Raw genomic sequence first — 22,998 nt, 5'->3', positions numbered from 1 at the left:
ACCAATGTCTGATATTCCATTAGAATCAGATTTTGTATAAATAAAAATGTTCCCTCATGAAACAAATATCCTTGGTTGGTGAACGTTGAATTGCTCAGCTGTTAATACATTAGAATGGGTATTTATTTAGATTCTTTCCAACGAGAAACAAAATACTTAGATTTTTGAAGGCATTAAGATAAACACCTTGGAAAAAAACACAAAATTCATGAACACAGTTAACAGTATGGTGATTAGCAGAGGGAAAGGGGGGCTAGGGGAGGTAGAAGAAGAGTAAAGGGGGGAATAGATGGTGATGGACTTGACTTTGGGTGATAAACACACAATACAATATACAGATGATGTATTACAGATATAATTTTATTAACCAATGTCACTCCCATAAATTCAATAATTTTTTTTTACAAAAAAGATACCTTAATCAACAGTTCTCAAAGTTTTATCTGAGGACCCTGCTGAAGTACAGGTCTTCCCTTTGTCAATTATATATCTGTGTGAACCTGGATTTTCTTCACATACTTCAACCAAAACAATGTATTGCAGCAGGCTGGATGCAGAACAGCTATGAGAATCCAGCTGTCTTCTATTAAGCCAGACGTTAGGAAATTTACAAAGACTGAAACAATGCCACACTTCTAATTTTTTTGTTTTGGAAAGTAGTTAACTTGTAGCACATTTTTTATTTTAAATAAATTCACAAATATTTTTAAATTATATCTTAATTTCTAAATATTAAATATCAAAAGATATGACCCACCTAAACAAAGGTTCTTTAGAGTCCTCCCAAATTTTAAGTGTTTTCAAAAGGACCAAGAGACTTAAAAAGTTTGAGAACTTGGTAGGTCCCAGAATACAGGCCTGGATGGTGGGAGGCGCATGAATAAGGTCACTCAGTGTGTGTCTTGTCTTGGGGACAGGGTTCCTTGAATGGTATTACAAGTGGAGAGAAGATGCAGTCCACAGCCTCCCTTCATTCTGTTTGTGGCAAGCCCTAAAAACAGCCCTCACGCTAGCCCCACTTCTAGCAAAGATCTCAAGAAAGAAGCAAGTACAGTCTAGAATCCTAAGAGTAGGAAAGACAGCTGCTCCTGAGAGTGGAAAACATTTTGGGAGCTCTGAGGTTTGGGGTTTTTTCTGGGGGGGGGGAGGAGGTCCCCAGATGATACAAGATTTGTTAATTGCTGGATTTTTTTACTCTTTGTTAACACATTTTTAAATCTTTTGGAATACCATTTCCTGGGGAAAAGTTTTAAAGGGAACAAGTTGGTAGAATTTTCAGTCGGTGTACCCTGGAACAGGCAAGGAACACCCTGGTGTGTCACTAGTATTTTTAAAACATGCAATACCTGACTCTGCAGTCATGGGCACTGACCTCTTTCTCCTTAGAGTAACAAATTTAAAAATTGACAACAGCCCTCTGATGCAAATAAATCAAAATTATTCCAATTTTTCTTGTCAGGTGGGCAAAAAGATATTTCTTGGTGTGCCGCAGAATTTCAGTGATTGGCTTATGTGGGCCATGAGATGAAAAAGGTTGAAAATCGCTGAGGTGGGGAGAGCGCGGCCTAAAGGTACCTCCAAAACCGTGTCTTGGTTTAACACTTACCTGTTACGCACTAAGCCTTGAACTACGGAGCACGCCCTGCGTTGGGGAAACAATCCTGGAGTTAGAATGAGAAAAATGGTTTCCAATCATTTACCTGCCACATCGTTCTGAGTAATTTAATCTCTTGAGATTAATTTTCTTATGTATAAAATGTGGATGACAGTATCTATCTCAAAAAAGTTGTTAGGGATTCAAGAGCTAACCTGTGTCCACAGGCCAGGTCTCCCAAGAACACGTGGGAGCGAGGCTGGAGAGCCCACTGAGAGCGCAGCGGGGGATGAGACGAACCCTGTAGAAACACCCGCGGACGGTCTCAAGGGCCAGTGTCACCGCAAATGTCAGCGCCAAGTGCCACGGCGACCGAAGGCGAGGAGGGGTCCCGCTCGCTGGGGTCTCGGGGATTTGTTTAGGGAAACTGGAAAATGTTGGAGGAACCCTCGCACCCCGGCCACCTCTCCACCTCCGGGCCAGCAGCGCCCCCCGCGGTTGCCCCGCCAGCCCGAGGAGCCCCGCGGATCGTGCCCCGCACCGTGGGCACGGGCACGGGCGCGGGCGCGCAGCCCCGGCTCCCCGGCGGGCGCCCAGGCCCACCCGCGGCCCGGAGGGCGGACCTGCCCGCGCCCGCGCCCGCGCCCCGCCGGCCCCGCGCCCACCCGAGCGGGGGCGTGTCGGCGCGGGAGGGAGGACCGGGGTTCCGGCCGCCGGCCGCCCGCTCCGCCCGCAGGCAGCCCTCTCAGCCGCCGGGCGCGCGGGCAGCACGGAGGCCGGGGCTGCGGCGCCTGGCAGCGGCCCCCGCTCGGCATCGCGGGGGCACCCGGCGGCCGGCGCTCGCGCGCTCGCCCCTCGACTGGCACTGCCTGGCTCCCCGGCTCCAGCCGCGGGGAAACCCGCCCCGAGCCGGGCGGCGGGCGGCGCGCGGGGCGGGGCGGGGCGGGGCAGGCGGGCGGGCAGGCGGGCAGGGGATTGCCGAGCGCGCGGAGGAGGCGGCCGCCCGCTCGCCTTCTGTCTGGCGGGTGGCGGCGCGGGCCAGCGGGCGAGGCTGGGGCCCGAGTCGCGCAGCCGCCGCTCCCCCGCCCCCGCCCCGCGCTGCCGGCCGTCGGGCTGTCGCCGCCGGGGGCTGGAGAGCGGCGGGCTGAGGCCGGGAGCCCGCGGCCGGGCGCGGGCGGGCCCCTCCCTCCTCCGCCGCCGCGGCGCGCGCAGGGAGCCGCGGGGCTCGGCGGCGGCGTCTGGCCCGGCTCCTCCTCCCGCCGTCCTCCTCCGCCTCCGCCGCCTCGCTCCCTCCATCTGCCGCGGCGATGGCCCGTCGCTGGAGCACAAAAGAGTCTCCGCCGTGGCGCTCCGCCCTGGTCGTGCTCTTCCTCGCCGGGGTGTACGGTGAGTGTCCGCGTCCCCGCGCCCCGCCGGCCTGCGCGGAGCTGGGGGCGACCCTGGGCCCCGCGGCCTCCCGGACAGGGGCTCCCCGGGAGCACCGGGGCAGACCCTGGGTGCCGGCGGGACAAAGACCCGGGGACGGGTGGACGCGGCGCAGGGGGCGGCGGCGCACGGAGATGCTTTCGTGCCCTCGCCCACCTCCGGACCCCGGGGGTCGTGGGGAGAGGCTTGGGGGTCCCGGGTGGGGGGTGGCGGGCGGACCTCCGGACCTGGGCTGCAGGGCCCCTTGCAGCATCCGCACGCCCGCCGGTGCGTGACTGCGGGAAAGGAGGGGCAGTCGCCCCGCCGCCGCCGGGACGGTCCTGCGGGCCCCCGGCCCTTTCCCGGGCTTGGGAAGTTCTCTCCGCAGCGCAAGTCCCCCCGCCCCCGCCCCCGCGCCCCCTCCCCGGGGAGGCAGCCGGCCGCTCTCTCCCCGGGTGCGCGCCGGGGCCGAGGCTCCGGGGACCCGGGCGCGCGGGAGCCGCGCGGGGAGGAGGCCGGGAGCGGTGCCCAGCCGCCCGCGCCCCGGTCCCCGACGCGTCCCCCCGGGCTCCGGGTTGCGGGGTTTGTGCTCCTCTGAGGCCGGAGGAGGCCGAAGCCGGTGTGTGGGAACGAAGCCTGCCGATTGCGTTGGGGCTAAAAAAATAATAATAATAATTGGAAAGCGCGCTCGTTGTTCGGGAGACTCGAGTTCCACTCCTGACGCCCCCGTTTTTAGCGAGTGGGTCCGGGAAGCTCTTGGGGGCCAGGCTCGACTGTGTGGAGCGGGCTTTGACCCCTTCGGGGGGGAAGGAGCAGAAGTGACCCTCCCGCGGTCAGCCGCCCGGGCCCGTGGCACCGGCGCTGCGGGCACCGGCGGTGGCGGAGCTCGGGCAGCGTGTAACTCGGGGGCACGTGTGGACTCCTTGGGAAGCGTTTCTGTTTGGAACGAAGCGCGATGGTAAGTTTTAAAACCGGGGACGTTACACAGGAAGAATATCATGAACCCAGATGGAAACTAATTGAGAGCCAAGGGAGAGTGTTTTGTTGTTGTTGTTGTTTGCTGTGATGCAGGATCTTTCGCCGCCTGAGCTGATTAATATGCTGCTGTTTTTGTTTGTGTGGGGAGGGGAGGGGTTTGGCCCGCCTTTGATTTGTTTCTTGCCAGCGGGGTGCCTGTGTGGGGCCAGGAAACCCAGGGCGTGACTTTTGACTGCTGGTTGCATCTGGTGGCTGGGACCCGTACTTGGCTGGTGACTTGGGGGTTTGGGTCTACCCCAGAGACCAGGGAGCCCTTCTGTTGTTCCTTCTGGCCTGCAGGTGGGTACAGTTGTGCCCTAGGTGTGCAGCAATGGGCCAGGAGAGAGGGGAAAGTGAGAGGGGTCTTTAATCGAAGGCGATGAGTGTCCAGCGTTATTGTCTACTATAATCAGACTTGAATTGTAGTAATGACCGGTCAGAATGGATCAGCAAACAGGTTCTTTTTGCTCTTCTGTCATTAGAACCTATGACATTAGTGTTTGAACTGAACTAGGCGCAAGAGGCCTGTGGCCCCCGTAATTTGCCTGGATGCATTCTTTGGTACTTGTGCACAAAACGACTTTCTGCTAGGTGCTTATCAGAGATTTACGTTTTTGCAGTTTATGTTCAGTGAGGAATCGTTAGGAGGCAAAGATTGAAACTTCTTTTTTCCGCAATGTAGGACCAGATTCTAAAACTAGCGAGGGATTACGCCAGGGGTTGATTTCTCAAGCCACAGCAAGTTTCAGAGTGTTAGAAAGAAGGAGGTAGTGAGCCAGGCCAAACGTTAAACTGTGTGAGCAGAGATTAAAGGAACCCTTTACCCTGAGGGGGGGGGATTTCTCTTTATAGCTGCAGTTTTTGTTCTCTCCTGTGAGTTTATATAGAGAAAAAGGCTATAACAATAGCATGGGGGGGGGGGGCTTCCATAACAATAGTGGGGGTTTGTTTAACTTGAATATGCACTGGGTGTAATGAGTTAGTGGGTTCATCCTGAGAAATACCCATCACCTTGCACCTCTTAAAATAAATATTAGCTGTAATTTATAAAACTGTCCCTTATATATCAAAAAGTGTTGTGTGTTTTTGAAGTAGCTTCAAAAATAATTAGAAAGCTCTGTTAAAACAGCCAAGTGTTCAGAGTAACCCTTAACATAGACCCAGTAAAGAAAAGCGGGTTGACTGGTCAATAATGAGGCAGTTCCAATACTAACTCTTCAGAGTGACTCTTTATCTGTCAACTACAACATTAAATGGCTCCGAATTGTACCTTGAATCTTTGAAACATCTCATATATCTTTTTTTAAAAAAATCTTTGTTTATTTGGGTGTTTACTCTCGCCCCATGGCCATTTTAATGGACTATGTAACTATTAAGTGTGACCATTTTAGTGGAATAATGTGACTGTTATACTCCAGTTTACTTTTCTGAGTACCAAAGCCCGATTTGAAACTCTGAATTGTGATATGGAACACAGCTAATGTTTTCGAGAAGCAGTTGTTCAAGAACCAATAATTACCTTCCAGGAGCTGCTGCTTTGAATGCTCCTGAGAATTAGTAGAAAGTAAGGGTCGAGACGGGAGTTGGAAGGGATAACAACATGAGTGGGGGCAACGGTGAGCTTTGCCGGGCATTGTTGTGGGCCTGCTGTGGAAGACGGTGCTTCATGATTCAGAGGGGTGTCTGGCTTTTATGAGTGTACGGAGCTTTCCGGAACTGTCTCCTAGTCAGCAGAAGCTGTTACTTGGTAGAGCAATAATTTGGTAATTGTTAACAGTTTCATTGCTTTACTCTTTTCCACTTTTGTTTGTCTCCCCCATCAGTGCATTCTAACTTTTTTTTTTTGAAAAACATTGCCCTAGATGAAGCCTTAAAATGTAATTTAAAATGTATTTGTGTTTCCATTACAATAGCCTTGAAGACGGTTAGTGTTGCTTACTCGCTGCCAGAGCATTTGGGGAGCAGTAAGAACTCTTCCTGGCTAACCTGTGATAAGGTCTTTAAACTGGATTTCACCTTATTATAGTCAAAAGTCTTTGCTGTGCACAGTACTATTCCAGATGTTGTGTAGCGACAAATAACTCTTTTTACTCCTGCATTTTCTATCTCATGGGTAAATCTTTTCCCATCAATTTCGGGGACCATTCCACAGCATTTTATAAATTTTCAGTTTAAGGCTAGACTAAAAGTTCCAATTTTAGAAAGATTGTAGAAATAACTGGAACATGAGAGAGAGAAAAAATCTAAACCAGATTCCAATTAATTCTAAAAAAAAGTCAAGCTTGATTACATAAAATATGTTGAATAAAACTGAATTAATTGCTCAACATAAACTCTACCTCCGGTTTAAAATCTAAGTTATCTCCATGGCCTAGAAAGAACACGAAGGTATGCAGCACATTCCCCAAAATTTTAGGTGGTTTTCAGGCAGAAACTATTAAATGACCTCTTTCAGAGGAATAACTATGTTCCAGGAAGAGCACGGAGGAGATTTGAACAGTGTCCGGTAAATGATTTAGAATGTTCCTAGAAAGGGAAATCTCTGAAGAAAACATAAAAGTGATGTCAGGCTGAAAAGTGAGCAAGCAGTTAAAGAAAACGCCTTGGAAGAAAAGACTGACTTTTGTGGTTAGAAAATTTAAAACGTGTCAGGAAAATAAGGGAACAGTGAGACCTTCCTGTGTTTTTGATCTGAGGTGTTTTTGTGGTTGGGGTTTTTTGTTGATGTTTTTTTCTTACATTATGTCAATGATACTGCAGTTTAAAGAATAAAAGATAAAGAAGGAGGCAAACGTATTTCATACAGATGAGCTTTATATAAACTTAAACAATTAGAAGATGTTTTTATTTCAGAATTTTAGAATGGGTATTAATCCTGTTCTTGCTGCAGGTCTTTATAGGTAAAGGAAGGTTGCTCTGAACTTAGGAATTGAAGTCAAGGATCTCCAGTTTCTAAGGTCACCCTTCCTTCCTGTTTCTCCTCTGTTTTTCTTCACCACTCTGCCCCACAACTCTTTTTGGGAGGGGTGAGTAATAAGATGTACACTACTTATTCCCATTTTATGAGGTATTGGATTAGATCCTGCAAATACATATTATAAATACAAACTGTTCAGATGCATGTCATCAGCCTTTTTAAGGAGATGCCAACAATAGATATGTATTTGTGTATATTCACCTATATAGATATTTAGTTTCAATACTAAATTAGCTTAGGGAATTCTTAATGCCTAAGCTATAGAAAGGGAAGGAAAATAACATTTATTTGATTAAGTTTATAACATTAAGTTCAGATACCGTGCTTGGTCTTTACTCACTGCCAGTTCATCTTCATTAGGTCTCACTTAGCAATCCTATATAAGGTATTTAGTTTTTTTGTGTTTGTTGTTGTTTTTTTCTAGAAGGGAAAATTGAAGCTCAGAGAAGTTGTGACTTAGCTAACATCAAACCACTAGAAAGTAGTAGAGCCAGCATTGCAACCTAGTTCTGTCTGTCTCTTCACTCATTCATTCATTTAGCAAATACTCGTTGAGCACATATCATGTCTGGCACTGCATAAGGCACAACCACCTGATGGACATACTTTCTGCCCTCATAGGGCATAGAATCCAGTGAATAAGTTGTACTAAGCTCTCTAATAGAAACTGGGGGCAGAGAGAGGAGTCACAGACACAGGGTAGTTAGAGGAAGGCTTACTTATCAAGGAGACATAAGACCTAAAGGATAGCTAACCATGTTATCATTGGGATAAGAGAGCCTTGGGAACATGAAAGACCCAGAATCATGAAAGACTTGATGTGTAACAGCTGATATGTTGCAGGTAAATGAATAAAGTCATTGTAGCTGGAACACAGTGGTCATAGGGAGAGTGACAGGTACAGTTGGAATCTTAGGCAAGAACTCGGGTCTTAGAAAACCATGGTAAAGAGTTTGGGTTTAAGTGTAATTATTAAAGACATTTAAGTGACATAATGTGACTTATGTTTTGAAAACAGTCACTTTTACAGAATGTAACTTCTATATTTTAAGAGTATTTCAGGCAGGGAACAAAGGGTGGGACAAAAGATTTTAAGGACTTTTTGCCCAAGTTAAATGCCTAGTACTGAGTGACCAATTAAACATTGCTTTATGTCTTAGAAGAGTCAAGGGAGCATTGGTGGATTAGAGAATTTCAGAAATTTTGGAAAAATAAAGTGGCCTTTTACCTTTTCCCCCCGGGTTGTATAGTTTATTTACAGAAGATACAGCTTCAGAAGGTCCTGAAACTTTAAAGTAAATGAAGCTGACAGAACAGTTTTCTAGTTCTCTCAGGTATTTGATAATTCACTGCCCTGCTATTAGTTTGGTGAAGTGAAATGGTTTTATGCTCATTTTCTTAGCATTGAGTGAGAGTAACTTAACACCTGCCTTTAATTCATTTACATTTCAGTTTTTAGAGAAATGGGAAATGGTGCTAATCTTTCAATATTGAAATTAAATGGAGCATAGTAAGATATTTAGTAGGTGGAATTTACCTTTCAAATAAAAGGAAAAGCGTAAGTAAACCTTTTCTTATCTGACTTAATTTCATTGATTGCTAAAGCATCTTTTAGGTTTTAAGTTAGTAAGAAGAAAGATGAATCTTTGTATCGTATATTCTGAAATAGAATTCAGTTCTTGAAATTATAATTGCCTGTTCTAGTGACTCTAAAACCTTTTACCAAAAGTTAGGATACAGAACTCCTTTACCAAAAAATGCCTGGCTGCCCTGACCAATGCTTTCAGTGGTTAGAACATTGGCCTCTGCACCAAAGGGTCTCAGGTTCGAGTCCCAGTCAAGGGCACTAGTTCCTGGGTTGCAGGTTCAATCCCTGCCCCTGCCTGGGGACATGTGCAGGAGGCAGCCAATCGAAAAAAAAAATCAGTGGGAAAAAATATCCTCAGGTAGGGATTAACAAACAACAAAAACATGCCTGCCTTAAATCCTCAAAATAACTGTGGACCCTGAGAAAGTACATACGTACTAAAAAGGGTTCCTGGTGGGTAACGGGCTCAAATTAAAAAAAAAAAAAGCACAGCCTAGCAGCCATTTCTACACAGGGGCCTTTCCCAGCAGTGGGGCAAGGCTGTCCCCATCCAGGTGGAATTGCTCAGCTGTCCCCCCCTCAGCTTCTTCACTGACCAGTCAGAGCTGCTCCATTCCAACCAGTCAGGACGAGGGTGCCTTTTGGAGCAATGAAACCCTGAGGATTTGGAGTCCTCCTTTGTATGAGGACAGACCAGTCAGGGACCACGGCAGGGACTTATGTCTATATAAGTCAGCTCCCCTCTGGCTCTGAATGCTTTTTTTCCCCCCATCAAAGACTATATTTTCCCAACTGGAGCTGAAACACGGAAGATGTCTCCCTGGAGCAGAGTGGTGCAGACTAGCCCGGGGCAAAGCAGACCAGCGTGGAGCGGAACAGACCAGGGGTGAGCAGAGCAGAGCCGTCTACGGAGAGGGGCTTGCCCCAAGGCCCTCTCACAGCTGTGCTGTGTCACAGTTGAGCTGTTCTGCACTGAATAAAGTTCCCTTCTTCGCTGCACCCCAAACTGGGGGTTCCTGTTGGTGTTGAATTAGTGCCAACAGCCATCGGTTGACACAACTCTGTGAGGTCGGTATTATTGTTAGAAACTGAAGCTGAGAGTCGAGATTTTGCCGAAGGTTCACATCTCTGCTGCTACGTGTTTCTTGTAGAGGTCCAGCATTTTTCTCCTGCACGGTTGTTACACCCCCACCTACTCTTGACTCTACTCTTGTCCTGATTCAGTCGTATCATATACAGCAGCAGCCGGTGACTTTTCTAAGTACAGATATGATGTAACTTTCTTGCTGAAAACCCAACAATAGTTCCCTATTCTTAAAATACAAGCATAACTCACTAGGCTCTTCGTGCTCTGCCGAGTTTTCACCTTTCTTGTCCCTGTCACTTTCCCCCACCAGTCCTCTCCCCTTCACTGTGTTCCTGCCACACTGAGCACATCCCTCTTGTCTCCTGGCCTTTGCACACGCTGTTTTCTCTGCCTGGCGTTATCTTCCTTCCTCACCACTTTCTTACCAGGCTAAGTCCTGCCTGTTCATCGGCTTTTCTCTAGATGTTGCCTCCTTTGGGGAAGTCTTTCTGGTTCCTCAAAACTAGGGGTCTTCTCAGAAGCATCTCAGGCTGCTCTTAATGCAGTGTTGGCGTTGGCCTGTTTCTCTTCTCTGCTTCCCCCCGGAGCAGTGCTGGCCAGTAGATACAGGCAGTAACCTCTCCTTTTCCACAGCTTCGCTCCTGCTGTTTCAGTTACCCATGCTTAGCCGTGGTTTGAAAATATTAAGAAAAATATTACAGAAATAATTGTAAGTTTTAAATTGTGCAACAGTCTAAGTAGCATAATGAAATCTCATTGGGTCCCACTGCATCCCGCCCAGGACATGAGTCATCCTTCAGTCCAGCGTATCTACACGCGTATCTGCTACGCGCCCATTAGTCACTTAGTGACTGTTCAGCTAACCTTATTTTACTTAATAACGGCCCCAAGCACAAGAGTAGTGGTGCTGGCAATTTGAATATGCTAAAGAGAAGCCATAAAGTTCTTTCTCTAAGGCAAAAGGTATGCCTGTATAGAAAAAAGCATAGCATGGGTAGGTTTTGGTACTATCCGCGGTTTCAGGCATCCACTGGTAGTCTTGAGAAGACTACTATAATGTGAGCCTCAAATGTAAGTTATCTATATAAATTGTCTGGCAGCCACATTAGAAAGGAAAAGGAACAGGTGGCATTAATGTTAATATATTTAACCCAGTAAATCTAAAATACTGTCATTTTGGCATACAGTCAATAGAAAATAATCTTTCATACCAAGTCTTCAAAATCCAGTGTAAACTTTATATCCTTATAGCTCATCTTAATTAGACTAACCACATTTCAAATGCTTAATAGCCACTCTGGAAAACAATGTCTATTACAGCTGAATATGAACATGCCCTGTGATATAGCAATTCTCCTCCTAGGTATATACTCAACAGAAGCGGGCACATAATGTGCGCCAAAAGGCATGTACAAGAATATTCATGGCAGCCTTGTTATAGTTCCAGACTAGAAACAGCCCATCAGCAATAGAGTGGATGAATTAACTAGGGTATGTTAGGCTAAGGGAAAGCTATACAGCAGTAGTTCTCAAACTTTTAGGTCTCAAGACTCAACAATTATTGAGGAATCCAAAGAATGCTCTTTTTATATGGGAGATGTACATGTTTTTAAATAATAGAAATTAAAATTGAGGCATTGTTAAAATATTTAACTCATTTAAAATGACATATGACACCCATTACCTGTGACCATAAATGACATACATTAAATAAAGTTATGTAAAATGACAAATGACTAGAAATTTTTCAAAACAAAGTTCAGTGAGAAGAGTGGCAGTGCTGTACGTTTTTCCACATCACTGTAATGTCTGGTTTAACGGAAGACAGCTGATCTCTCGTCCCTGCTTCTGCAGTCTGTTGTGACATGTTTTGGTTGAAGCGTAGGAAGAAAATCTGGCTTCAAATACCTATGTAATTGTCAAGTGAAAAGTATTTCAGTAGCCTTTTCAGATAAATGAATATTCTTTGATGCTATACCAGAATTTGACAAGCAGTACTTTCTTAAAGTTTAGTGACAATATGCAATCTGAAACTTGTTATCAGTGAACTTTCTGTATTCTGTTCAACTCTGAAAGGGTCCTGTGGTTCCCAGGAGTCCACGGCCACACTTTGAGAATAACTTGCTACACAGTAATGGGGGGAAAATAAACAACTGATACAGGTGGGGCGGGTGAGCCTCACGTGTTGATCAGATGAAGTCAGACACTAAATTATAAGTGCTGTATGATTACAATCTGAGAAGTTAGAATACTGGAGAATAGTTATCTTTGGGTGGTAGTAATTGAGAGGGGTACCAGGGTAGCTTTTGGGGTGCTGGTTATATTCTATTTCTTGACCTAAGTGATAGTTAACACAGATGCAGGGGTTTTTTGGTGATAACTTATGGAACTGTAAACTTGCAACTTGTGCATTTTTTGTATGTATATTTCAATTAAAAGTTAAGTTATAAATTTTTTTTTAAAAAAGAGCATTGTTCAATATTAGTATCCTTAGAAGGTTTTCTGATAATTTAGACTCTGGTGTTTTGCTTTTTGTTTTTTGTCCTACTTTGATTTTTTTTCTTTGTATTTGATAGTTAAAAACATTTTTTAAATGTTATGTTTTGGAAAGTTTCAGATATATTCAAAAGTAGGGAAACTAGTGTAATTAACCTGATATACCCAACATCCAGCTTCAAAAAGTGATCATTATATGGCCAGCCTTGCTTTATCTAGACTTCTACCCCCTCTGTGATCACAAATGATTTTGAAGCAAATCCCAGGCATCTAATATATTTATATTTCACTATGTATCTCTAAAATGTGAGGGCTTAAAAAAAAACAAAAAAAAAACTGAAGCCCAGTACCATTATCACACTGAAAAAATTAACAGTTCCTAATTATCATCAACTATCCATCCATGTCCCTATCAGCCTAGTTGTCATAAAAACATGGATTTTTAGAAACTGTTTGGATTAAGATCCAAATAAGGTCCATACTCTGGAATTGTTGATATTTGTTAAGTCTTAATTTACTGGTTTCCTATCCCCTGTTTCTTTCTTTACTTTTTAAACAATTTTAAGTAACATTTGCTACAGCTTTGTGGTATTATTAATCAAATTGGAGATATTTCTTAAATTCCTATATTAATAGGTTTTTGAGAATAGGTATTCAAATTTGTCATGTAAGTTTTTTCATTTCCAAGACGATCCGAAGGTGTTTATGAGGGCCGGAGTTATGAAAGTGAAACGTACCTAGAATAATGCCAGACAGTACCTGTTGAATAAATGAATTCGATTATCCATGGATGGAGTAAATCACAGTCGCGTGAGTCCTAACGTTGAACTGTGTTTACACTTACGGAATAGGCCATAACCGGTTGATACTGATACAGTACAGCTCCTCCTTACGTTCTGGACTTTACCTTCGTATTTACAGTCAGGCCTAGCTCACTGCCTCCCGCCGCTCCTTGTCTGTCTCGCCCTCTCATGAGCCCCCCTCCCCGCTCCTGCTGCCTGATTTTCTTTCTGTTAGTCCATTCTTTTAGATACCTTTGTAACCTTGTTTGTTGTTGTTGTTGACGTCAATGGTCAGGAACAGCGTAAAGATTTTAGTGTTCCGGTTGTGATTATTTTGCCTTTTAAGATTAGGAGAGGAGAGTGTTTATGAACGACAGGTGTAGGTACTATGGGAGAAAAGCAGAAATTAACAGATTTGTTCTACTGTGGTTAAACTTCGTTTCACTACGGAAGATGAGAGAGATGAGCTTATCAGAAAAAAGACTTAGGAGTGGAGTCGCTGGGCCCTGAGTTGTACATATATGCATAAGATTATAATTTTTTAAAAATACGTCTTTATTGATTTCAGAGAGAGGAAGGAAAGAAGAGAGAGAAATATCAATGATGAGAGAGTCACTGATCGGCTGCCTCCTGCGCGCCCCCTGCTGGGGATCGAACCCGAAACGCAAGCGTGTGCCTTGACCGGGAATGGATCCCAGGTCGATGCTCAACCGCTGAGCCACACCGGCCGGTCTATACGCATAACTTTATAAGAAACTGCCAAACCATTTTCCAGAGTGGCTGTACTAGTTTACAGTCTGACTAGTAATGTGTGAGCGTTCCGGCTGTCTGCTTCCTTGGTGTTGTATTTTTTTATTTTTGTCGTTCTAATAGGTTACTAATATCTCATTTGAGTTGGATTTGCATTTTAAATAGCTGTTGATGTTCAGCATTTTTTATATACTGTTTTACCGTCTTTATATTCTCTTGGGTGAAGTGTTTAAGTCCATTACCCATCTTAAATTTGGTTGGTGATTTTTTTACTTATGAGAGTGTGTGTATGTGTGCATATATGTATTTTTCCTCTGAGTCTGTAGCTTGTGTTTTATACTCTTGACAGTGCCATTGGAAAGCAGGTTTTTAAATTGATAAAATTTAATTTATCAATGAATTATGTTTTTGTGCCATTCCTAAAAACTTTTCACGTAACCTCAAATGATGAAGTTTATTTTTCTAAAAGTTTTAGTTCTATGTTATAAATTTAGACCTGAGATCCATTTGAGTTTATGTTTCTATAAGATGTACATTTTAAAAGGAGAATCTGTTTTTACGTTTGAGTAACCACTTCCAACACCATTTGTTGAAAAGACTGTTCTTTCTCCATTGAACTGCTTGTGCTTTGGTGTCACACCTGAAAATCCATTTCTTAATCCAAGGTCATGAGGCTTAATTCTTATGTTTTCTTCTAAGAGTTTTATAGTTTAACATTTATATTTAGGTGCCTGGCCCATTTTGAGTTAATTGTTGTATACAGTGTGAGGGAGGGGGTCAAAATTAATTATTTGCATGTGGATAACTAGTTGTCTCATCACAGTTTGACTCTTTCCCCATTGAATTATCCTGGCACTCTTGTTGAAAATTCAGTGGACCATAACCCTAAGGGTGTATTTCTGGACTGACAGTTTTATTCTATATGCCTCTCTGTTTGTCCCTATGCCAGTTACCACACTGCCTTCACTATTGTAGCTTTACAGTAAGTTTTGAAATCAGGAATGTGAATCCTCCAAATTGATCATTTGTTGTCAAGATTGTTTTGCTATTCTGGATTCCTTGAATTTCTGTGTGAATTTTAGGATTAGTTTGTCAATTTGTGGGGATGGGGGAGGCAGCTGGGATTTTGTTAGGTATTAAATTGAGTCTATAGGTCAGTTTTGGGAGCATTGCTATCTTACCAGTTTAGGTCCTTCTGATCCATGAACATGCGATGTCTTTCGAGTTAGTAGGCCTTTTTTAATTTCTTTCAACAATGTTCTATAGTTTCAGAGTATTTCCTTTGTTAAATTTACTTGTACTTTCGTGCTGTTGTAAATGGAATTGTTTTCTTAGTTTAATTTTTGTATTTTTCATTGCTAGAGTATAGGAATATAATTTTTTTTTTCTGTATATGGAATGATGCTTTAACCAACTGAGCCACCTGGCCAGGGCTAAAATATAAATATTTTTAAATCGTCACAATACAATACAATATTTGAATAGCAAGCTAGGCTATATGAATTAACAGAGTCAAGGAGGGACTGATTTATAAACTCATTTTTGTAACAAAAGTAAACACACAGTAGTTTCTGTAAGATAGGCCGTATTCTAATCACTATATATTTATGTATGTATATATGCTTATATGTATGTATGTATTATAGATACAAACACACTCATTTTCTTCTCATAACAACCCTATCAGCCTAGATACTGTTATTATTTTCATTTTACAGGTAAGAAACCAGAGAGTTAAGTATCTTAGCCAAGGCTACATAATTAGTAAGCAGAAGAGCTACAATTTGAACCCAGAGATGGTGGTTCTGGACTCTCTCCTCTTAACCGTAACAGTGTATTGCTTCTTTGTAGTTTTATTTAGAGACCTCCCTAAATTCAATGTAGTTTTATATGCAAACTGATTAATTCCTGATACATTTGCTCTTTTAAATTCGTAACTAGAACTCATCTGCTTTTGGTGCTGATAGATGAGCTACAGATGCCAGATCACTAATGTTTTCTGAATTAATTTTGATTTCCTATTAATTGAGATTTCTAAATAGCAAGATGCTGGATTATTGGGTTTTCTGCCATCTACCCTCAAGGTTTTTTGCAAGGCTATTAAATAACTTATGCAAATACTTTCTACATAAAATGTTAATTTCCTTCCTCAGTAGATGGACAAAAAATAATTATAGGAACAGTAATTGGATGACTAATAAAATTAGAAAAAAGTTAACTTAAAGAAATGCAAATAAATACCTCATACTAATTTAGTAAATACAAAAACTCAAACTGTTCTATTAAGTGTTCAGAATTTTCAATAAAGATAATAAAAATGTGTTGGGAAGGTAATGAAATGAGCACTCATACTTGCCTACTAGGAATGGTAATTTCTGGCTGATAGGTTTATTGATATTACTTGACATATATCTGTGACATTTTTTTCTGTCACTTTCTCTTCATAAATGGTTTCTTTAATATTGAATATTAGATTGTTCACAGTTGTAATTAACATGTTTTATTAATTTTTATCTTAATTTTTATTATTTTTCTTATGATTAATAAGAGTAGAGACGACAGAGGAATAGTGTTTTGAGAGATCCCTTTGTTCTCTCCCCTTGAAATTTCAACTATTTGAACACCTTATAACTCAACAAAGAATTCCCTGTTCAATGCACAACATGCCTGAAAGATCTGCACATCTTAAGGCGGGCAAGTAGAAGCAAACTGGGGAGGCGAGAAGGGAGAAATGCTGAGAAGAGCCAGGGATGCAACCCTACAGCCGGGAGTTCACAGCAGGGCTCAACGCACAGAAGGGAGGAATCAGGTTGTGGCTGGCACTTACTTCAGCCAGGAGAAGCAGAGATTCGGTGGGCATTCCTGCAGGACTGGGCAGTATGAACTGTGGCTGAGCCTAGTAACCTGGGCAGGGACACAGATCAGAGCTTCGGCCACAGTTGTCTGGCGGTTGGCATTCCAGACAGAAGAAAAACAAAGCCTCTCCTTGCCCTTGGTGTCGGGTTGCAGAGCACATTATCAGCAAACATGAGAACTGGCACTACAGAATCACTTTTTTCCCTGGACAAAGGGTGCACTCTGTGACTACTCCCGGGGTCGGAGCACAGGGGGGACCCCACAGAAGTCCATGGTCACCATTACTGGGCGGGGGGGGTGGGGACAGCAAAGAAGCTGGCAGGGTTCCCCCGCCCACCCCACCCCTACACATCATTGCTACAATGATGGCAATGTCTGGCTGTGGAGGACAGCACTGGGATTCCACAGATTTGGAGCCCTACCACCCACCTCATTCCCCTGTGGAGTTGCTCCCCTGGGACAGCAGGGTGACCATAGCACAGGAGAAAAAAACATCTACCCTGGGAACACTACCCCACAAAGATCTGAAAAGCCAGAGAAGTACAAGATGGCTAAAAATGTATGATTCAGCACCACCTCCTGGAAAATAATAGAAAGATCTCTTCGTATTAATCTGCTAGAGAGGTACCACTCATAGGTAGATGCCTAGACAGAGAAGGAATCCATCATATAACCATGAATAATCAAGGTAGTGAGGCAGCTCAGAAAGAAAGTGAAAAATATCCAGAAAACAAACTTAAAGGTGTAGAATTATGTGATATAAGTGACAGAAAATTCAAGATTACAGTTCTGAAAAAACTCAAGATGCAAGAGACTACAGACAGTTTAATGAGCTCAGAAAACACCATAAAAAAACAAAACAATACTTTACCAAAGAGCTTGAAACTTAAAAAAAGAACCAAACAAGTTCTGGAGATGAAGAACTCAGTAAAAGAGATTAAGAATGAGCAAACAAAATAGAGCCAACCAGATGGAGGAAAGAATTAGTAATATCAAGGATAGAAATCTAGAAATGCTACAGAGGGAAGAAGGAGAGTTAAGCATTAAAAAAAAAAATGAAAGAACTCTACGAGAACTATCTGACTCCATCAGAAAGCGCAATATAAGAATAATAGGCATACCAAAAGAGAATGGGATTAGCTTTGTATCCAGGAGGCAAGTTGCAGGGGTACTATTTGCTTATAACATGGAAATATAAGTAGCATCTTTGTAAAAATACTTTTTCAGAGTGGCAACATACCTAAATTAAGTAGCCACTTTAAGTGATACTCAGAATAAGAAATATTTAATGTAACTTAAAAAGGGGATGGTTATTTGATAGCAGAAATTATTAACGCTGTTTTTTAAACTTGTGAATAGTATCGGTTCTAAGTTAAAGTAAATGTATGGGAAATTAGCAATATCATGCTTTAAGGTATTACAAGTTTTTAAAATCATTAATACTTTTATGAAATTAAAACATTTTATAATATTTTCCACAGTTATAAGACTTATTTAGAATGGTGGGAAATGAATTATATTCTCTTCATCTGTTCTTTTTTTCAGTAATATGAATAAAAATTTTTATAGAAATCTGTGCCTGTTGTAACAAATTTGGTCAGTACTGCAGTATTCAGGAGGTCTTCCTTCCTAATTCTAGCTCCAAAGGTTTTCTTCCACAATTTGTATATACTCTGAGAATCTTATATACACATATATCATATGCTTATGTAAGTATATGTGTAGTAGCTATATACATAATTTTAAAGTTAAAACTAGATCATATTATAGTGTCATTCTGAAACATATTAAACTTAACGTGCATATTTTTCCAAGTTAGTACATACAGAATTACTTTATTGAATATTTTATTAGTTTACTGATTTGCATGCTGTTTGAGATTTAGATTAATTCTATTTTTTCTATTATAAAGAATTCCACTAAGCCCTATAAGATAGGTATTATCTTCTCCATTTTAGAGATGAAATTAAGACACAAAGAAGCTAGGTAACTTGCCCTGTATTATACATCAAATAAGTGGTGGAGCTGGTATTAGAATTATAGCAATCTAGTCCAGAATCCAGAGTCTTAAATAAATACTACTTTATGCTACTGTTTTCCTTCTGCCTCTTTATTCTGTTTACTGAATTGGAAAAACAATGTATAAAATATATTTAATATTAAGACTCTCCTGAGAATAATCTAATATGCTACCTTAAGGATATTGGAAACCTTAGGGACACAAATTGCACAGCTGTAATTGCAATGGCGTCTAATATAGAAGTAGAACGTTTAAGCCAGCACTTCTGTATGTTAATGTGGGTACATAGCACTGGGGATGGGGGAAGATCTTGTTAAAATGTAGTTTCTGATCCAGGAAACTGGGGCGGACTCTGAGATTCTGCAAAAGCTCCTGATGTCTGATGTCGCCATTACTACTGGCCTACTTTTGAGTCGCAAAACTTTTGGCAAATCTTATTTTATTGAATTGGTTTCATATATCATTTTGTTCATGCTACCAGTTTTTGTAAGTCGTGTGCATTAAAGAAATAGGGGCTTTCTAGAAGTTTGAATTCTGTCAGGGGCATTGCTGGAAAAAATGAATTATGACTTATGTGGTATTAATGTATAGTACTTAAATAAATATCATCAGATTATTGATGTACTAAATATGGCTTATACTCCTATGACACAATTTCCACCATTTTTTAATATAGTGAAAAGCCGTTTCTTTTCATTTTGAAGGCTATAGCTGTAGTTGAACTAAAAAAATGTTGTTTTACCACTTTTATTTAGTAATAATAGTATAATTTAAACATAGTGTTGACTGTGTGTCAGGCACTGTTTCTAGTGCTCAATTGGCATGTTTTCATTTGATCATGATGACCTCCCTCATTCATTCATCCATCAGCTCTCCGAGCACCTGCTGTGTTCCAGGAACTGTGCACACAATGTTGAACCAGAGAAACACAGATTCTGCTTTCCTAAATGCTGTACACTAATCAAGCAATCATAGAAGTGTGATGGTTGCAAACGAAAAATTAATTTATGATATTTACACTTTCTCCAGGAGAAAAAAAAAATGTGATGGTTGAGAGATACCATCAAAGACAATTCAGCTTTTAGCCTACTAGACTTCTCCTGCTGAGCCTCCTTCCCTACCCCACTCCAAAGACAACTCCCTCTCTCTCAGCTGGATTCCTGAGCTGTTGTGATGCTAAATCAACCTAATGGCTGGAGAGACAACACTTGAGAAATAAAGACAAACAATTTGTACAAGAACAGAAAGAACAGAGGTAGATGAAAATAATTTATAATAAAATCAAATTTTAAAACTTTTTAATATGTTTTTATTGATTTCAGAGAGAGGAAGGGAGAGGGAGAGAGAGAGAAACATCAATGAGAATCATTGATCAGCGGCCTCCTGCACGCCCCCTGCTGGGAATTGAGCCTTGCAACACAGCATGTGCCCTGACCGGGAATCAAACCGTGACCTCCTGGTTCATAGGTCGACTCTCAACCACTTAGCCATGCTGGCTGGGCAAAAATTTAAATTTTAAAAATAATATCTGAAGGGACACTATTCAAATTAACTTGAAGGAATAAATGTCTTCAGTACTTTAAATGGGAGTCTCTTTAAAAACATGTATTTATTAGGTGATACTCAGTTCGGTAAGTTATTTGAATGGTTCCGTGTTCCCAACTTTGTGATAGTAGGTATGGAAAATCAGAGGATTCCAAAAATAGGATATGATTTTGTCCCCGATGGTCTTAAGACTATTAGTGTTCTTGGTAAAAGATTGAAAGAGGCAATGCAAGGCATTTTTTTAAATGTACCAACACATGTGACCCTAGCAATAGGTGCACTGTTGATGGATTGTGCATGCTCTTGGAGGAATACCATTTTTAAATACCCGATTCTCTCTTTTCTCATAGTAGCACCACGTTCCCTTTTGACTATTATCTTGATGGGAAATTCTTTCTGGTTTAGTCAGATCTGTTATCCAACCTTTATATATTACACTGCTCTTTTGTGATTTCAAAAATGTTGTGTTTTCCCTACTGCTGTTAAAATGTTGGGCTTCATCACATTGTTTTGAAGAATAAGTGGGAGACTTTAATTTAGTTTCTCGATGTTACAAGTAGCTCTATCTAGTAGTTTTCTTTTAAAGAGAGAATCTGAAAAATTTTTATAAATTTTATCTTGGAAATTAGTTTATTCATTATGTTTAATTTTAGGAAATGGTGCTCTTGCAGAACATTCTGAAAATGTGCATATTTCAGGAGTGTCACCTGGTAAGTCTTTTTTTGTAATGTTTAAATTTCATGCATGACTTATATGGTAAATATTGAAAGCCACCTGGTATCTTATGAAGTGGTATTTGGCTATAAAAATTATTACTGCTTTTTGCACCATGTAATAAGGAATGAAGTAACTGGAACATGGAGAAATTCTCATGAGATAAAAGTGATACTTGCATGCCCATGGATTGATTATACTTTTCCAAATGCACTGCATAATTATTTTTCATAAAAACAGTCAACCAAGAGAAGTTAGCTCAAGTTGAATTAGTATTTCTTTACATACAAAGTTACATGAAATGAAATTTATTAAAATGTAATTTTGAATGTAGCATTAGAGCCTTAGAAATTAAGCATTTTGCTTGATTCTTAGATTAGACTACTACTGTACATAAAACTGTTATACTTGAGTGCATAATTTACATGGTATTAAAAAGCAACCCTACAACATATTTGTGTCCATGAAATTCAGAAACTCATTGAGGGAAATATATTTTTTCCACTCATCTAAGCTTTTATAACTTAATTACTTAAAGGCCCATAACTATTAAATTTTTCATTCTTAGTGACTTCCTCAGTTTTGCTACCATTTTTGCTGTATCAACTGCAATTACTAGGAGAGCAAAGCCTTTTATTTTTGCATATATTGAAAGTTCCTTACTGCTGCTTTATTATTATCCCTATTTTTTTAATGTTTTGTGGTTAAAACCATTGCACTTAGTGTATTTATCAATCTGATTTCTTCCTGTCATCTTGTAACTTGTTTGGTTATTTGTTTTCATATGAAGCAAACCTGGAAGATTCTTGTTTTATGTCTGGTTTTCCATTCAGAAAATTGATAGACTTAACAAATACTCTAAGAGTTAGTATGCACTCGCCAAACACACCAGCAAGCTTGGTTTTCTGACAATGAGAACAAAGCAAGTGCTTTAGTAGCCTGTGTTAGTTCTTTCACAGTTTGTTTCACCATTTTCATTTGCTGTCACATGGTATATAGCAATATACATCAGGTAAAAATAAGGCTGTTTTAAAGGTGACTTTAATTTCCCCCCTTTCTACTTCAAATAGCTAATGAGAATTATGACTGTGAAGTTAGAAGTTTACCAGCATTTTAATTCATGCAACCAAATGGTTATTGTCTAATTGAGTGATTGTCAAAATGTTTGGTTTCTGGACCCCTTTTAAGCTTTTAAAAATATTGAGGACTGTGTTAGTCCTTTTGGGATTCCATAACAAAACACCGTAATTTGAGTGGCTTAAATAATATATATTTAGTTTTTCACAGTTCTAGAGGATAGAAGTCCAAGCTCAAGGTGCTGTCGGGGTTGGTTTCTGGTGAGACCTCTCTCCCTGACTTGTAGACGGCCACCTTCTTGCCGTGTCCTCACATGACCTCTCCATGCACTTAGCGGTCTGTGGTCTTTCCTCCTTCTATGGATTAGGGCCCTACTCTTACGACTTTGTTTAACCTGAGTTTTACCTCCTTCAAGGCCCTGTCTTTCAAATACAGTCACATTGGGTTTTAGGGCTTCTACTAGTGAGTTTGGGGCAGAAACAATTCAACCTATAACTGTGATTTCTACCATGTTTCTATTAAAGTCCCAAACTTTTATATGTGACTTTTTTTTACTCCTGGTCTGGAGTTGTGAGGTTGCAAAGAGTAAGACAATGAGATTTACTTTCCCTTACAGTTAGCCAAAAACAACCCTGAAATATAAAAAAAAGATTTTCTGGTTGCTAATAGAAACAAATACTGAGGCTTGCTGCTTTCTCAAGTATAATTTTTTTACATATGAGGATTAACGCCTTATGCTCAGTCCACCAGTGATGCAGCTTATAACATCAGCGGCTGAAAGCTCTGCCTGAGGTTGGTGCACTTAATCTTGAGTCTGCTTTACCTTCGACTTGGAATCTTTGCCCGGCAAAGCTGACATTCCTGAGAGCTGAGAAAGAGAATGTCTGCTTTAGAAGTTTCTTTCTTAAAGCTTGTTCATATTAACTGATCAGGAGAGCATATGAAATAGATATCAAGTAGTTTTTGATAAAGCATTGTCCTTGCTTTATGCCTCTTGCGCGCCCCCTACTGGGGATCGAGCCCACAACCAGGGCACGTGCCCTGACTGGGAATCCAGTCCTGACCTCCTGGTTCGTGGCTCAGCCACTGAG

General features: G+C 41.5%; 1 protein-coding gene across 2 annotated transcripts in view; it reads left to right on the top strand.

Annotated features, from left to right (window-relative positions):
- The first annotated feature begins 2,787 nt into the window (after positions 1–2,787).
- Positions 2,788–22,998, top strand: part of LRP12 (LDL receptor related protein 12) — a 41,358-nt gene continuing 21,147 nt past the window's right edge. The window contains exons 1-2 of one of the 2 annotated variants that reach the window (XM_087825354.1): positions 2,788–2,980; positions 20,770–20,826. In XM_087825354.1, the coding sequence (XP_087681480.1) occupies positions 2,902–2,980; positions 20,770–20,826 (136 nt within the window). In that variant the 5' untranslated portion in view covers positions 2,788–2,901. The remainder of the gene's footprint in view (positions 2,981–20,769; positions 20,827–22,998) is intronic. The other variant, XM_087825355.1, reaches the window with a different exon arrangement.

Source organism: Miniopterus natalensis, chromosome 16 (genome assembly GCF_054644295.1).
Source record: "Miniopterus natalensis isolate mMinNat1 chromosome 16, mMinNat1.hap1, whole genome shotgun sequence".
NCBI lineage: Eukaryota > Metazoa > Chordata > Mammalia > Chiroptera > Miniopteridae > Miniopterus > Miniopterus natalensis.
This window is presented reverse-complemented; position numbering and strand designations above follow the sequence as displayed.